At 47.6% G+C, this 17500-nt stretch overlaps 1 protein-coding gene across 1 annotated transcript in view; it reads right to left on the minus strand.

Annotated features, from left to right (window-relative positions):
* carmil3 (capping protein regulator and myosin 1 linker 3) overlaps positions 1–17500 on the minus strand; it is a 56231-nt gene that overhangs the window by 9722 nt on the left and 29009 nt on the right. Inside the window, 16 exon segments of the mRNA XM_046359316.1 lie at positions 1–107; positions 498–552; positions 645–741; positions 864–945; positions 1173–1242; positions 1674–1778; positions 9930–10006; positions 10781–10858; positions 11006–11020; positions 11022–11116; positions 12371–12457; positions 13560–13654; positions 13874–13962; positions 14373–14448; positions 16561–16634; positions 17108–17178. The exon segment at positions 1–107 is cut by the window's left edge and continues 66 nt beyond it. Of these exon segments, the coding sequence (XP_046215272.1) occupies positions 1–107; positions 498–552; positions 645–741; positions 864–945; positions 1173–1242; positions 1674–1778; positions 9930–10006; positions 10781–10858; positions 11006–11020; positions 11022–11116; positions 12371–12457; positions 13560–13654; positions 13874–13962; positions 14373–14448; positions 16561–16634; positions 17108–17178 (1273 nt within the window).

The raw sequence follows: 17500 nt of genomic DNA on the forward strand, positions 1-17500 counted from the left end.
CCACTCAGGTCCACCTTGCGCAGGCAGGTGTTACTGCCCAGAGCGTTCACCAGCACTGTGCCCCGAGAGCGCAGGCGCGAGTCCGCCAGAGAGAGGGACTGCAGGGCCTGAGGACGGAGAGACGGAGAGAGGGGCGAGAGAGAGGACAAGGGCTCTCAAAACTGAAGTGAATTTTATAAAGTGTGTGTATGTGTGTGTCTCTGAGTGCTGTGTGCTCGTGTTATGTTTGTGAGTGATCAGCGTCAACAGCAGTACATAATTGAGCGAGGTCGTCATGGTGATGCTGTATCTGCGCTGAGAGAGGAGCCCGGAGCCGAGAGAATGAAGCACGTCCCAATGAATCATTCGCTTGGGGCCGGAGAGAACATACAGTGTGCCTGTGTAGAGTATGGCAGTGAGTGCGAGTACATAAACATACCCGGGTGGTACGTGTATGTGTTTGTGTGTGTGCGTGCCCGTGTGTCTCAGTGTGTGTTCACGTGCATGATGAAACTCACACACTCTTCCTCCTGCACTAACTGCACTAGTTTCTGCAGAATTTCATCCAGCACCCTGCAGACACATAATTGCCACTGTTAAACAAAATACACATCTTCCCAGTGCGTGTTTCTATGCGCCTGCGGAGGACGGATTACTGTCCCTACCTGCCCTTGAGGTTGAAGTTCTTGCCCAGCAGCAAGTGTTTGAGGGAAGGGTGTCTGGAGAAGGCCGGGATGACCCCTAGCAGATCAGCATCCAACCCTGAGAGACACATATGCACAGAATATCAGCTAATGCATATGAACTGGCATCTATGTTGGCCCTCAAAATACTCAGAAGACTGTGGCATGTGTAGGGAAGAGGAAGGCACAAGGGTCACTCACCGTTGTCTGATATGTCCAGACTGACAATACAGGCCACTCTGGGAAACAGCTCCTGGAGCACCCCAGCACCAGCAGACCTCAACTGAGAGAGAGAGAGAGTGAGAGAGAGAGAGAGAGAGAGAGAGAGAGAGAGAGAGAGAGAGAGAGAGAGGGGGGGAGCGAGAGAGAGAGAGAGAGAGAGAGAGAGAGAGAGAGAGAGAGAGAGAGAGAGAGAGAGAGAGAGAGAGAGAGAGAGAGAGAGAGAGAAGACTAAATCAGTCAAATGGAGAGGCAGGAAGGCAAGGCAATTCGGACAGACAGGCGCCGTACCTCACAGCAGCTGAGGTCCAGGTGTAGGTCACTGATGTGAGGGTTGGAAGACAGGCCAAGGAAGAGAGCTCTGAGAGAGGCAGAGATGGAGCGAGAGAGAGAGATAGAGAGATAGAGGAGGTGAAGAAAGGTCAATGCATAGCAAACTCATTTCAAATTGTTTTCTTAATTACCGTCACGGATTTCTCCATCAACTTCCCTAAGAGGAAACCATGTGGATTTCTATTCACACTCACTGAGGGGTGTTACAGCAGTCTTAAAGGATGTGGGAGAAAAGGAGTTTAGAGATTCCTAGAACTACTTGGCCAAGGACCAGTAAGTGCTTCAAGTGGTACACAACAAAAAGACAACTTGATAAGGAGATTGGATTTACCAACAAAACACCTTTCACAATACACACATGTTAAATAATTCATTAAGTGTAAGTAAATAAATGATGGACTGAGTCAGAGAGTGAGTCAGACATTTTGGGAGGTGGCCAGAGCAGAGTGCCTATCTCACCTCAGAGTGTCCGGAGGGAGCTTCATGGAAGACAGGTTGACGTGAGTAAGACTGAAGGCTGAACTGAAGAACTGTCTGACGACAGGAAGAGTCTCCCTCACTTTCCTGAAAGAGAGAGAGAGCGAGAAGGAGAGAGGGAGAGCGAGGGAGAGAGGGAGAGCGAGAGAGAGAGGGAGAGCGAGAGAGAGCGCGAGAGAGAGAGCGAGGGAGAGAGGGAGAGCGAGGGAGAGAGGGAGAGTGAGAGAGAGCGGGAGAGAGAGAGAGAGAAGGAGAGAGTGAGAGGGAGAGTGAGAGTGACAGCACGAGAGAGAGAGAGAACGGGAGAGAAAGAGAGAAAGAGAGAAAGAGAGAAAGAGAGAAAGAGAGAAAGAGTGGGAAATAAACAGAGGGAGAGAGAGAGAGAATGTAAGATAGAGATAACGAGAGCGTGAGAGATAGACAGAGTGGGAGAGAACCGGAGGGAGAGAGAGAGAGAATGTAAGATAGAGATAACGAGAGCGTGAGAGATAGACAGAGTGGGAGAGAACCGGAGGGAGAGAGAGAGAGAATGTAAGATAGAGATAACGAGAGCGTGAGAGATAGCGTGAGAGATAGACAGAGACAGAGTGGGGAGAGAACCGGAGGGAGAGGGAGAGAACCGGAGGAGAGAGAGAGAGAGAATGTAAGATAGAGATAACGAGAGCGTGAGAGATAGACAGAGTGGGAGAGAACCGGAGGGGAGAGAGAGAGAATGTAAGATAGAGATAACGAGAGCGTGAGAGATAGACAGAGTGGGAGAGAACCGGAGGGAGAGAGAGAGAGAATGTAAGATAGAGATAACGAGAAGCGTGAGAGATAGACAGAGTGGGAGAGAACCGGAGGGAGAGAGAGAGAGAATGTAAGATAGAGATAACGAGAGCGTGAGAGATAGACAGAGTGGGAGAGAACCGGAGGGAGAGAGAGAGAGAATGTAAGATAGAGATAACGAGAGCGTGAGAGATAGACAGAGTGGGAGAGAACCGGAGGGAGAGAGAGAGAGAATGTAAGATAGAGATAACGAGAGCGTGAGAGATAGACAGAGTGGAGAGAAGTGGGAGGGAGGAGAGAGAGAGAGAATGTAAGATAGAGATAACGAGAGCGTGAGAGATAGACAGAGTGGGAGAGAACCGGAGGGAGAGAGAGAGAGAATGTAAGATAGAGATAACGAGAGCGTGAGAGATAGACAGAGTGGGAGAGAACCGGAGGGGAGAGAGAGAGAGAATGTAAGATAGAGATAACGAGAGCGTGAGAGATAGACAGAGTGGGAGAGAACCGGAGGGAGAGAGAGAGAGAATGTAAGATAGAGATAACGAGAGCGTGAGAGATAGACAGAGTGGGAGAGAACCGGAGGAGAGAGAGAGAGAATGTAAGATAGAGATAACGAGAGCGTGAGAGATAGACAGAGTGGGAGAGAACCGGAGGGGAGAGAGAGAGAGAATGTAAGATAGAGAATGATAAGATAGAGATAACGAGAGCGTGAGAGATAGACAGAGTGGGAGAGAACCGGAGGGAGAGAGAGAGAGAGAGAATGTAAGATAGAGATAATGAGAGCGTGAGAGATAGACAGAGTGGGAGAGAACCGGAGGGAGAGAGAGAGAGAATGTAAGATAGAGATAACGAGAGCGTGAGAGATAGACAGAGTGGGAGAGAACCGGAGGGAGAGAGAGAGATAGAATGTAAGATAGAGATAACGGAGGGAGAGAGAGAGAATGTAAGATAGAGATAAGAGCGTGAGAGATAGACAGAGTGGGAGAGAACCGGAGGGAGAGAGAGAGAGAATGTAAGATAGAGATAACGAGAGCGTGAGAGATAGACAGAGTGGGAGAGAACCGGAGGGAGAGAGAGAGAGAATGTAAGATAGAGATAACGAGAGCGTGAGAGATAGACAGAGTGGGAGAGAACCGGAGGGAGAGAGAGAGAGAATGTAAGATAGAGATAACGAGAGCGTGAGAGATAGACAGAGTGGGAGAGAACCGGAGGGAGAGAGAGAGAGAATGTAAGATAGAGATAACGAGAGCGTGAGAGATAGACAGAGTGGGAGAGAACCGGAGGGAGAGAGAGAGAGAGAGAATGTAAGATAGAGATAACGAGAGCGTGAGAGATAGACAGAGTGGGAGAGAACCGGAGGGGGAGAGAGAGAGAGAATGTAAGATAGAGATAACGAGAGCGTGAGAGATAGACAGAGTGGGAGAGAACCGGAGGGAGAGAGAGAGAGAATGTAAGATAGAGATAACGAGAGCGTGAGAGATAGACAGAGTGGGAGAGAACCGGAGGAGAGAGAGAGAGAATGTAAGATAGAGATAACGAGAGCGTGAGAGATAGCGTGAGGGAGATAGACAGAGTGTAAGGAGATAACGAGAGCGGAGAGATAGACAGAGAGAAGAGAATGTAAGATAGAGATAACGAGAGCGTGAGAGATAGACAGAGTGGGAGAGAACCGGAGGGGAGAGAGAGAGAGAATGTAAGATAGAGATAACGAGAGCGTGAGAGATAGACAGAGTGGGAGAGAACCGGAGGGAGAGAGAGAGAGAATGTAAGATAGAGATAACGAGAGCGTGAGAGATAGACAGAGTGGGAGAGAACCGGAGGGAGAGAGAGAGAGAATGTAAGATAGAGATAACGAGAGCGTGAGAGATAGACAGAGTGGGAGAGAACCGGAGGGAGAGAGAGAGAGAATGTAAGATAGAGATAACGAGAGCGTGAGAGATAGACAGAGTGGGAGAGAACCGGAGGGAGAGAGAGAGAGAATGTAAGATAGAGATAACGAGAGCGTAGACAGAGAGATAGACAGAGTGGGAGAGAACCGGAGGAGAGAGAGAGAGAATGTAAGATAGAGATAACGAGAGCGTGAGAGATAGACAGAGTGGGAGAGAACCGGAGGGGAGAGAGAGAGAATGTAAGATAGAGATAACGAGAGCGTGAGAGATAGACAGAGTGGGGAGAGAACCGGAGGGGAGAGAGAGAGAGAATGTAAGATAGAGATAACGAGAGCGTGAGAGATAGACAGAGTGGGAGAGAACCGGAGGGAGAGAGAGAGAGAATGTAAGATAGAGATAGACAGAGTGGGAGAGCGGAGGGAGAGAGAGAGAGAATGTGAGAGATAGACGTGAGAGATAGAGTGGGAGAGAACCGGAGGGAGAGAGAGAGAGAATGTAAGATAGAGATAACGAGAGCGTGAGAGATAGACAGAGTGGGAGAGAACCGGAGAGGAGAGAGAGAGAGAATGTAAGATAGAGATAACGAGAGCGTGAGAGATAGACAGAGTGGGAGAGAACCGGAGGGAGAGAGAGAGAGAATGTAAGATAGAGATAACGAGAGCGTGAGAGATAGACAGAGTGGGAGAGAACCGGAGGGAGAGAGAGAGAATGTAAGATAGAGATAACGAGAGCGTGAGAGATAGACAGAGTGGGAGAGAACCGGAGGGAGAGAGAGAGAGAATGTAAGATAGAGATAACGAGAGCGTGAGAGATAGACAGAGTGGGAGAGAACCGGAGGGAGAGAGAGAGAGAATGTAAGATAGAGATAACGAGAGCGTGAGAGATAGACAGAGTGGGAGAGAACCGGAGAGGAGAGAGAGAGAGAATGTAAGATAGAGATAACGAGAGCGTGAGAGATAGACAGAGTGGGAGAGAACCGGAGGGGAGAGAGAGAGAGAATGTAAGATAGAGATAACGAGAGCGTGAGAGATAGACAGAGTGGGAGAGAACCGGAGGGAGAGAGAGAGAGAATGTAAGATAGAGATAACGAGAGCGTGAGAGATAGACAGAGTGGGAGAGAACCGGAGGGAGAGAGAGAGAGAATGTAAGATAGAGATAACGAGAGCGTGAGAGATAGACAGAGTGGGAGAGAACCGGAGGGAGAGAGAGAGAGAATGTAAGATAGAGATAACGAGAGCGTGAGAGATAGACAGAGTGGGAGAGAACCGGAGGGAGAGAGAGAGAGAATGTAAGATAGAGATAACGAGAGCGTGAGAGATAGACAGAGTGGGAGAGAACCGGAGGGAGAGAGAGAGAGAATGTAAGATAGAGATAACGAGAGCGTGAGAGATAGACAGAGAACCGGAGGGAGAGGGAGAGAATGTAAGATAGAGATAACGGAGGAGAGAGAGAGTGGGAGAGAATGTAAGATAGAGATAATGTAAGATAGAGAGCGTGAGAGATAGACAGAGTGGGAGAGAACCGGAGGGAGAGAGAGAGAGAATGTAAGATAGAGATAACGAGAGCGTGAGAGATAGACAGAGTGGGAGAGAACCGGAGGGAGAGAGAGAGAGAATGATAAAGATAGAGATAACAGAGTGGGAGAGCGAGGAGAGAGAGAGAGATAGACAGAGTGAGAGGGAGTGGGAGAGAACCGGAGGGAGAGAGAGAGAGAATGTAAGATAGAGATAACGAGAGCGTGAGAGATAGACAGAGTGGGAGAGAACCGGAGGGAGAGAGAGAGAGAATGTAAGATAGAGATAACGAGAGCGTGAGAGATAGACAGAGTGGGAGAGAACCGGAGGGAGAGAGAGAGAGAATGTAAGATAGAGATAACGAGAGCGTGAGAGATAGACAGAGTGGGAGAGAACCGGAGGGAGAGAGAGAGAGAATGTAAGATAGAGATAACGAGAGCGTGAGAGATAGACAGAGTGGGAGAGAACCGGAGGGAGAGAGAGAGAGAATGTAAGATAGAGATAACGAGAGCGTGAGAGATAGACAGGCAGTAAATGGCCTTAAAAAAGACTATAACATCAGACAATGTGAACAACACGAAACAAGTTTAAGTTACAATTATTATTATTTTTTTATCAAAACATCTGTTAACACAACTGGGTGTAAAATATTTTCCTTGTGGACACATACACACACTTCAGGGCCCATAGCAGTTGTACACCAGCTCAAGAATAAACTCATTCTGAGCATGTCAGTAACAGCCCTCTGAGCCATACCAGGTAACAGAAGCATCCAGGCATTTAATTGGAATACAGGGGACAGTATACTCCTAAATTGTAGAACAGCATAACTAACACTCATTTTAGCCTGACCATACAAATAATTGAGCATATAGTGACAGAAAGAGAGAGACAGAGTGGGTAGAGATAGAAAACAAGGGAAAGATGGAGAAAGAGAGAGAGGAAGAAAGGAAGTGGAGAGAGACAGAAAGAAAGAGTGTGTGTGTGTGTGTGTGAGAGAGAGAGAGAGAGAGAGAGAGAGAGAGAGAGAGAGAGAGAGAGAGAGAGAGAGAGAGAGAGAGAGAGAGAGAGAGAGAGAGAGAGAGAGAGAGAGAGAGAGAGAGAGAGAGAGAGAGAGAGAGAGAGAGAGAGAGAGAGAGAGAGAGAGAGAGAGAGAGAGAGAGAGAGAGAGAGAGAGAGAGAGAGAGAGAGAGAGAGAGAGAGAGAGAGAGAGAGAGAGGGTAAAGGGTTAATGGGGGCTCAAGTCAGAGAATGGCATGATGATAACAGGTTCATGTGCTCGCCAACCTATGCGCTCATCAGCATAAATCATGTCTTTGCGTGGCTGCAGTCTCTGTATGACTGAAGACTGGCTTCAGTCACACAGAGAGGGGCAGCAGATACACCCAGCACAGAGGGGCCAGTGTAGACATTGAACACTGTTACAGTCAATGATTTGGAGGAAAGAGAGAGGAGAAAGAGTGAGAGAGCGAGAGGGGGGGGGGTAGCGCTGGCTCTTTCATTCTTATCAGTTCAAACCGATTTATGTTCTATTTAATGTGGCGAGATCAGAGCTCAGGCAGAGCGACCAAGGCTCCACTGACTGCTGCTAGTGAAGGACAGACACACAGAGAGGGAGGGATGGGAGAGGGGAGAGAGTGAGAGGGACATGTCGAAGAGGAGAAGGAGCTAGAGAAGGCGAGAGAGAAAAGACAGAGAAAGAGAGGCATGAGAGGAATGGAAAAGAGAATAGAGAGGGTGACGTAGCAGGGTGACGTAGCAGGGTGACGTAGCAGGGTGACGTTAATTGTCATGAATCTTGCCCTGGACGCAGAAATGAGAGATTTCCGTTAGATGCGCCAGCTACGAAATTGGATATATCGTAAAAGTTCATGAAAACAAAAATGTGCTTTTTGGTCTTGCACTTCACATTTCCATATAATAAAACTCATGTCATATACAGTACAGTGTCAACGGCTATAATCACTATGTATTCACAGCCCTTGACTTTATGTGTTACAAAGTGGGATTCAAATGGATTTGATTGTCATTGTTTGTCAATGATCTACACAAAACACTCTGTAATGACAAGTTTTAAGAAATGTATGGAAAATAAAATGCAAACATATCTTGATTAGATAAGTTTTCAACCCACTGAGTCAATAAGTGTTAAAATCACTTATTACAGCTGTGAGTCTTTCTGGGTAAGTCTCTAAGAACTTTGCACACCTGGATTGTACAATATTTGCCCAATATATTTTTCACAATTCTTCAAGCTCTGTCAAGTTTGTTGTTGATCATTGCTAGACAGCCATTTTTAAGTCTTGCAATAGATTATTAAGATGACTTAAGTAGAATCTGTAACTATGCCACTCAGGAGTTTTCTATGTCATCTTGGTAAGCAACTCCAGTTTATATTTGGCCTTGGGTTTCAGGTTAATTGTCCATCTGAAAGATGCATTTCAGTGTCTGTTGGAAAGCAGACTTAACCAAGTTTTCACTAGGATTGTGCTTGTGATTAGCTGTATTCCATTTTTTAAAATCCTTAATACTCCCTAGTCTTTGCCGATGACAAGCATACCCATAACATGATGCAGCCACCACCAGTACAGTATGTACTGTATGTACAGTATGTGTGGGGTACAGCAATGGGGTAGTCATTTAAAACCCATGTCAAACACTATTATTGCAAGTAAGATTGAATCCAGGCAGATTATTACGTGACTTGTTAAGCACATTTTTACTCCTGAACTCATTTCGGCTCGCCATTTAAAAAAGCGTTTCATTTGTAAACATTTCTAGAAACACATTTGCAGTTTGACGTGATGGGGTGTTGTGTGCAGACCGGTGACACAGCATTTCAATTGAATAAACGTCGTATTCAGGCTGTAACACAGCAACATGTGGAGAAGGTCAAGGGGGGGGGGGGTGAATACTCTCTGAAGGCCCTGTACATGGCGTCATACCCTGGGTTGTTATGAAGGGCCACGGAACACGCACCTCAATGCGCTCGCGACTCCTTCCTCTGCGCTTCAAAACCACGGTCTGTTTCTCTGAATTGCTTTGTGCAAAAGCCTAAACACTGTAAGATCCTATTTTATAACCTAGTTAGTCATTTTGGCAATAGAACAAGCATTGAAATAATGCCCAGCTGACCCAGATTGCAATGTAAAATGGGCCCCTTTTGGATTGTGTTAACAGGACTGCAGGGTTGTGGCTCCAATCAAAACAACTACAAGTGTGTCAGGTGAACTGTTCTTCAACTTTGGTGTGAATCATTTTCCCATCATCTCCAAACTGTTCCCTTTCAATTGCTACCATGATTATGCATTTCATATTTATTTTGTAAGAAACATTTCAATTTAGTCCTACCCATATAGGCCAATTCCCATGAGTGTAAAGGGTTCATGTACGGTTTGGGTTAGGCATTAGGGTTAGCAGTGTGGTTAAGGTTAGAATTCAAATCAGATTGAATGACTTTGTGGATGTGCCAGCTATTGACAACTCTGCAGAGGTGCCTCCAGGGCAAGATTCAGGACAATAAATGGCAACCTGCTCTATAGTAATAGCAGAGAGAGAGAGAGAGAGATAGTAGAGAGAAGAGAGCGGGAGCGGGGGAGGTGAGGGAGACAGAGAATGTGTTGCCGCGTAGAGAGCCTGGGGATTTGAACAATAATTCCCTTCCAAAATTAGTCTCATTTTTCACAAACTTTTCTATAATGGATTAATCTGCTGAGCGGAGATGGGGTTGCTGCTTTGCCAGTCCTGAGGGAGGCCAGACGAGAGCAGACGAGAGATGGATCATGTCTGCTCTGCTCCAGCCTGCTCTGCTCCGCAAGGTAGGTAAACACTGGCTCGGAGACGGAATAGATGGATGAGGGGGCGTGGGTCTTGTACAGTTGGACACATTTCTGTCTAATTCTCTCTACGTGGTACAGGGGTAAAGGCCCGTCTCTGACAGAATGTGTTGTGCTCTACACGGACACTTCCCTGAGAGAGGATATTGCTGGTCGCCTCTCAGGGATCAACAAAGTTAAGTGAATCGATATGGATTAAGGTCCATTCAAGGGGCTAGAGCGTCACCTCACCTGTGAGAGAAGCCGTTCTTGGAGAGATTCAGGTAAGCGAGATCAACACAACATCCCCTCAACAGAGCGCCGAATAACTGTTATGGATAGAAACCAGTTAGTTAGCAGGATTAAATGACATATTATGTTAATTAACACGACAACAAATACATACGAAGATCAATCATGTCAATAAGCTGGGCGGTTTCGCGATCGCTTCGCTAACACCGTCAGGAAGTCATTTTGCAAAAAACGCTAATGTGCCAAGGAAGTGACATTCTAACAAAGTCAACCAGACTCTCTACAGGGGAGATTATATGGAGAAAACAAGATACGAACACAACAACAATCGTCAGAAAACAAAATCCCGAAAAAAAAGTGGCCTCCTTTCATCCCAAAGACACATCAGAGGAAGAGGAACGAGTTGAGAACGAGCAATGGCAGACCAGACGCTCCCTGTCTCAGAACACACTGTAATATTCTATACAAAAATTAATGCTCAACATAAAAGGCATAATATTCCTGCTATTGTGGCAGAATGTTCCTTCCCAAGTTATACAGATGAAATGTCATGCTTATACGTTTGTAGAATCCCCGAACTGTTATACAGATGAAATGTCATGCTTGTACGTTTGTAGAATCCCAGAACTGTTATACAGATAAAATGTCACGCTTATTCGTTTGTAGAATCCCAGATCTGTTATACAGTGTGTCCCGATTAGGGCGTCCACACTTCCACTTTAATGATTATAAAGGCCACTTCAATAAGTATGTCAGTTAAGACCATCCTGACCCTTGACCAGACAAAGCATGTATCACATTTAATTGTATGGTCAAAGTATGAAGCACTCTAGAATGGAGACACTACTAACCGAGTCCACAGTGCAGTCGGTCCCAGAGAGGTCCAAATGAACCAGACAGTTTGGCTGGGCTAGGAACAGGTACATGTTCTGCAGAGAGATAGACGGAGAGAGAGAAAGAGAGGAGTCGATGCGTGTGCGTGTGCGCGTGTGTCTGGCTGTGTGTGCGTGTGTTACAAGCGAGCAACGATGCGTGCGCGTGCGTGTACATGTGGCGTGTTGATGTGCCGGTCTCACCGTGGCGTCCTCCCCCAGACAGAATCCCAGGGTTTTTGCTCAGGTCCAGGTGAAGGAGAGAGTTGGAGTAGTCATCACTGGAGCAGAGGGCCTGGGAGAGAGACATCACTCCTAAGATAGAGGAAGGGAGACGGGGATGAATGAATAAAGAAATATTCATCAGTAGAAATAGTCTGTTGATGTGGGGAAGTCAAGGACCTGCAGAGGAGGAGGGAAAGTGTTTCAGAGCACCCTTATTAACTGGCCAACTATCAGAGCTAACTACTAATCCCATAAAACGCTCCATCTGAAACCAAAAAGACGAATATGGCCCCCTTGGTCCGTTATATTAGAGCAGCCCATTCAAAATCTCTTTCAAATCTCTCCACTGCAGAGATTTTGAGAGAGAAAATAGTAACAAGCGCATGCTCAGTGAGCTGTGGCCTCAATAAAGCCCACAAAATCGGCAGACGTGCAGGGCCAGACCTTGTACTCTCATGTTGACTTTGAGGCCTGCAACAAAAGGTTGCAATTAGAGCGATGAGGCGAAGACTGTGGAATAGCCCTGTGCTCTACCCTAGCACAGTAGATCAATCTCATCCCTAATTCGCCCAGGTTAAAGAGGAAATTAGCACACAGCAGACAGCAGAGCAGACTACAGACAGGCATGTGGCACATACTCTGAGAGGGAGCACGTAGGCCATCCTCTGCCCATCTGCCCACCCATGTGAATCCACACATTCACATATTATGACTGTCTTTTCGATGAGTCATCTGTAAATCTATCAATCTATAAATAGACTTCACATCATAAATGTGCTCTTGATAAATATAAGAGAACCTAAACCTTAGGACCCTGTATGACCAAGAATAAAATTCTCTTGAATACCCCAGGCCCAACAGACGGGCGAGCTGAGAACGTCAGGAAAACAAGGCTTCACGCTTCAATGGGGCAGAAGGTTATGTGTTGTTGTGATTCTGGATGGCCATATAGCTAGCAATAATGACAAGAAACTGCAATGTGGGGAATAGTGAGTGGCTCGTTTCAGTTAGTTGTACCTTGTTCTGGCTGCCATGTCTTGTTTTGAGGTGTTTCGACTGATACCATGTCTATGCTAATATGGCAAAAATCTGCTCGCTAACCGACAACTGAAACAATGCTCATTTGTGCAACTTTATGTTTTCAATAAACATTGGAGACTAAATATAGTTTACACGTTGTCAACAATCTAAGACAACCCCATCTGTTTTGTCCTACAGTTGAGCACGTGTCGGTTTTGTTGCCAAACAACCAACTGATCTATATGAGTTCATGGAGGAGAGGTGACCACCACAGAGGGGCGCTGTGGCCCAGGGGACAGACGGAGGACAGAGGGATGACCACACCCTTGGAGGAGAGGGACGTCTTGGAGAGGTTGAGCAGACGAAGGCCTTTGTTGAGACGACACACCAGCTGGATGAGGTTGGACACTCCTGGGATAAAATAAACAAACCTGAGAGTGTCAGAATGAAACACACACACACACAGACACACACACACAGACACACACACACAGACACACACACACAGACACACACACACAGACAGACACACACAGACACACACACACACAGACACACACAGACACACACACAGACACACAGACACAGACACACAGACACAGACACACACACACACACACACACACACACACACACACACACACACACACACACACACACACACACACACACACACACACACACACACACACACACACACACACACACACACACACAGACACACACACACACACACACACACACACACACACACACACACACACACACACACACACACACACACACACACACACACACACACACACACACACACGTCCACAAACAAACAGTCACACACTTGAACATGCAAAGATCAGAGTAAGCGCGCACAATCACACACCCTTGACCTCCCCCGCACATGATCAGCAAAATGAACACATACACACAGGTATAATCTACGCAGACGACAAAGCGAATCTAGTACGTCTATAGGCACACAGGCACAAACACACAGTGATGTGAGTGGAAGTGACAGGTGAAAGAGACAGATTCTTACTGTACTAACGAGAGTTCCTGGCATGCATACAACCCTGACACACACACACACACACACATTAATAGAGGGCACGCGCGCAAACACACACATCTGCCAAGTCAAATCAAATCCAATTGTATTTGTCACACGCGCCGAATACAACAGGTGTAGACCTTGCAGTGAAATTCCTACTTACAAGCCCTTAAACAACGATGCAGTTTTAAGGAAATCAAAAGTAAGAAATAAGAATAACAAATAATAAGCTATTTTCAGTCATAAGAGACGGTAGCAGCAACAGTATGTACAAAACAAGCTACAAACAACGCAACAAAAAACAACAACAAAATAGCATGGTTGGTTAAGAGCCTATAAGATGGCAGCCCTCCCTTCTGGCGCCACCAGCCCTACAAACCCTGAGAAAGATGCACCCAGACTGGTATTCAAACACATGACTGATGCACCAAAAGAGCGAGAGACGTGCCACTGAGGGGCCAGTACCTTGGTTGTCCAAGGTGTTGTGGGCCAGGTTGAGAGAGTGGATTGCAGAGGCAGGATTCTCTGACAGAGCTGTCGCCATTTTCTGAGGGAAGTCTCTAAAATAGCAAATGCAGAGAGAAGGATTAAAGATGGTTTTGATGATTCCAGTGATCCATTATGCATCGGTGTATATCTGAGTCATGGAAGATGAAAAGCTCAACTCAGCAGTGAAGTCGGGGCGGTGAAGACAAGAATTCGAAACAGATAAAAAGAGAGGAGATGAAAGGGATAGAAGTGGCAGAAACAGGAGGAGGGAAGGAGTGGAGGAGACTCACGATTTGAGGCCAACGTTCTCCAGAGTGAGTTCCTCCAGACTGCTGGACTTACTGATGGTGTGAAGGACCTGCTCCACCACCTCGGACCCCTGGGGACAACAAACAGAGACGTTGCTACATAACTGAACAAGCTCCTTATGGATAAAAGTTTTAACCAACTCTAAAATATATAAAAACCTTCTAGTCCAGTCTAAACACAAATGGATGTTCTCAGACAGACAGACAGACAGACAGACAGACAGACAGACAGACAGACAGACAGACAGACAGACAGACAGACAGACAGACAGACAGACAGACAGACAGACAGACAGACAGACAGACAGACAGACAGACAGACAGACAGACAGACAGACAGACAGACAGACAGACAGACAGACAGACAGACAGACAGACAGACAGACAGACAGACAGACAGACAGACAGACAGACAGACAGACAGACTTATGAAACATAACCAGATGTCACAGGCCATCAGTAATGTGCAATGGATAGTTACAATGCGCATGTCTGTGCAGTAGAGCTTGGTGAACCAAGTGTTGTACGCCATGGAAGCCACCATCACCGCCAGGTCCCTGAAATTGACACACACCATTTCAGGCTTAGATTTATACAACAGAGTGGTATCAACTGGAAATACTCATCAAAAACTCATTACACTCCCACAGCCAAACACCCCCCCCCCCCCACCAAAAAAATGTGTTTTTCTCCAGCAAAACAAATGACTCAGAGAGAGCCATATGGATGGCTTCAGAAATGATGTATGATTCCGCAGCACACTCTCCTTGTTGGAGAGAGAGGGCCTGAGGAAGGAGAGAGGGCAGAGAGAAGGATCAATTTGGCTGACTGAGAGAGGCCAGGTCAGTGGATTACTCAGTGTGAGGTGCAACAGAGCTATGTTTCGATCCTGGCCAACGGCCTAAAACCGTTTTATCCTGCCCAACACACAATTTGTCTGGTGGAGGGGAGGGAGAGAGGGAGGGAGGGAGAGAGAGAGAGAGGGAGGGAGAGAGGGAGGGAGAGAGGGAGGGAGGCAGAGAGCGAGAGAGAGAGCGAAAGAGAGGGAGAGAGAGAGAGCGAAAGAGAGGGAGAGAGGCAGAGAGAGAAAGAGAGAGCGAAAGAGAGGAGAGAGAGAGAGCGAAAGAGAGGGAGAGAGAGAGAGCGAAAGAGAGGGAGAGAGAGAGATGAGGCAACAGACAGAGAGACCAACAGAGAGGGAGAGAGAGAGAGCGAAAGAGAGGGAGAGAGAGAGAGCGAAAGAGAGGGAGAGAGAGAGATGAGGCAACAGACAGAGAGACCAACAGAGAGGGAGAGAGAGAGAGCGAAAGAGAGGGAGAGAGAGATGAGGCAACAGACAGAGAGACCAACAGAGAGGGAGAGAGAGATGAGGCAACAGACAGAGAGACCAACAGAGAGGGAGAGAGAGAGATGAGGCAACAGACAGAGAGACCAACAGAGAGGGAGAGAGCGCTCTTAAAGGGGAACGCCCTCCCTCCGTTACAGCGAATCATTAGTGTCCAGTGTAGCATGGCTGAGGGCTGTGTTCTCATTTCTCATGCCATTGTGGAAGGGACTTCACTCTGGCTGGCTAAAGGGTGTGTGTGTGTGTGTGTGTGTGTGTGTGTGTGTGTGTGTGTGTGTGTGTGTGTGTGTGTGTGTGTGTGTGTGTGTGTGTGTGTGTGTGTGTGTGTGTGTGTGTGTGTGTGTGTGTGCGCGTGTGTGTGTGTGTGTGTGTGTGTGTGTGTGTGTGTGTGTGTGTGTGTGTGTGTGTGTGTGCATGCATGTGTACAGTATGCATGTGTACAGTATGAGTGTGTACACTCCACCACCTCTCCCAGTGTTCCCCAACAGCCAACAGCAGCTCCCTCATACACCAAACTACTGGCACGATTTCCCTGAATCAACAATTCCATTAAAAGTGTGAGCTGCACTTCCAGCTCATGTGTAGAAGAGAACTGTTTACTACTATTGGTCCCCTTGGGGCCTGTAGGGCACGAGAGCATGACAGTCTGCCAGCTATACTCCAAAGAGACACACACACACACACACACACACACACACACACACACACACACACACACACACACACACACACACACACACACACACACACACACACACACACACACACACACACACACACACACACACACACACACACACAGGAACCAGGTTTAGCTGCTGCAGAGTGCCCAGTGTGGGAGCGACGTCTGAACCAGTTATTCCTGCAGGGCCACACAGGCAGCAGAGAGAGAGAAATTTATCCACTTTCATAGCACAAAGAATGGAATGAAATAGAAGAGGACGACAGTCAGCAGAAAAAGCATGGCCGTGTCGGAAGCTGTAACTGTAGAAGGAAGAAATCCGAAAGGATTTGGGAGGGGGGGGGACACACGGCCCAGAGGGATGCACCACAATTGCCTCCTGGCAGGGAGACAGGAGAGGCGTAGAGTTCGGGAAGGCCAGCTCACAGGAGGTGGTGGAACTTGGCTTAAACTAGAGCACCTCACATGGGTAAAGTCCCATGAAAGCTTTACACTGTACCCCTGACACTCACTTACTGACATAGTCCCATCCGAGAGCAGAGTGGGGCTGAAATGTAAGTGGACAGGATGAGGGGATGACGGGGGGGGGGTATTCTTCAGTATTCTGAAGCATCATTTTTGCATACAGAACAGGTGGTGTACCTGCTGTCCAGGTGGCTGAAGTCCAGCAGGTTGAACTCCCTGTTGTCCTGAGAGTGATAGATAGTGTCCACATCCTAAGAGAGACGGGAAGTTGGGAGGGAGGGGAGAGAGAGGGAAGGGAGAGAGAGGGAGGGTGGGAGAGAGGGAGGGGAGAGAGAGGGAGGGGAGAGTGAGGGAGGGGAGAGAGAGGGAGGGTGGGAGGGAGGTAGGGGGAGAGAGAGGGAGGGGAGAGATAGGGAGGGAGAGTGAGGGAGGGGAGAGAGAGGTAGGGGAGAGAGAGGGAGGGAGAGAGAGGGAGGGGAGAGTGAGGGAGGGGAGAGAGGGGGAGAGTGAGGGAGGGGAGAGAGAGGGAGGGGAGAGTGAGGGAGGGGGGAGAGAGAGGGAGGGGAGAGAGAGGGAGGGGAGAGAGAGGGAGGGAGAGAGAGGGAGGGGAGAGTGAGGGAGGGGAGAGAGAGCGATAGAATAGATTCAGGTTACAAATATGACGGTATCAAGTCCATTTATTGAGCACTACAGTTGGTTGATGTAATGCATGTGCTTTTCTTACCCACTGCACTTCCTCCTTACAGCCGATGCCGTTATAGTCGCACAGAGCTGCGTAGGTCTCAGAGAAACCGCCTGAGAGCAACAGAGAGAGAGAGAGAGAGAGAGAGAGAGAGAGAGAGAGAGAGAGAGAGAGAGAGAGAGAGAGAGAGAGAGAGAGAGAGAGAGAGAGAGAGAGAGAGAGAGAGAGAGAGAGAGAGAGAGAGAGAGAGAGAGAGAGAGAGAGAGAGAGAGAGAGAGAGAGAGAGAGAGAGAGAGAGAGAGAGAGAGAGAGAGAGAGAGAGAGAGAGAGAGAGAGAGAGAGAGAGAGAGAGAGAGAGAGAGAGAGAGAGAGAGAGAGAGAGAGAGAGAGAGAGAGAGAGAGAGAGAGAGAGAGAGAGAGAGAGAGAGAGAGAGA

The sequence above is a fragment of the Oncorhynchus gorbuscha genome, linkage group LG08 (assembly GCF_021184085.1).
Source record: "Oncorhynchus gorbuscha isolate QuinsamMale2020 ecotype Even-year linkage group LG08, OgorEven_v1.0, whole genome shotgun sequence".
Classification (NCBI taxonomy): domain Eukaryota; kingdom Metazoa; phylum Chordata; class Actinopteri; order Salmoniformes; family Salmonidae; genus Oncorhynchus; species Oncorhynchus gorbuscha.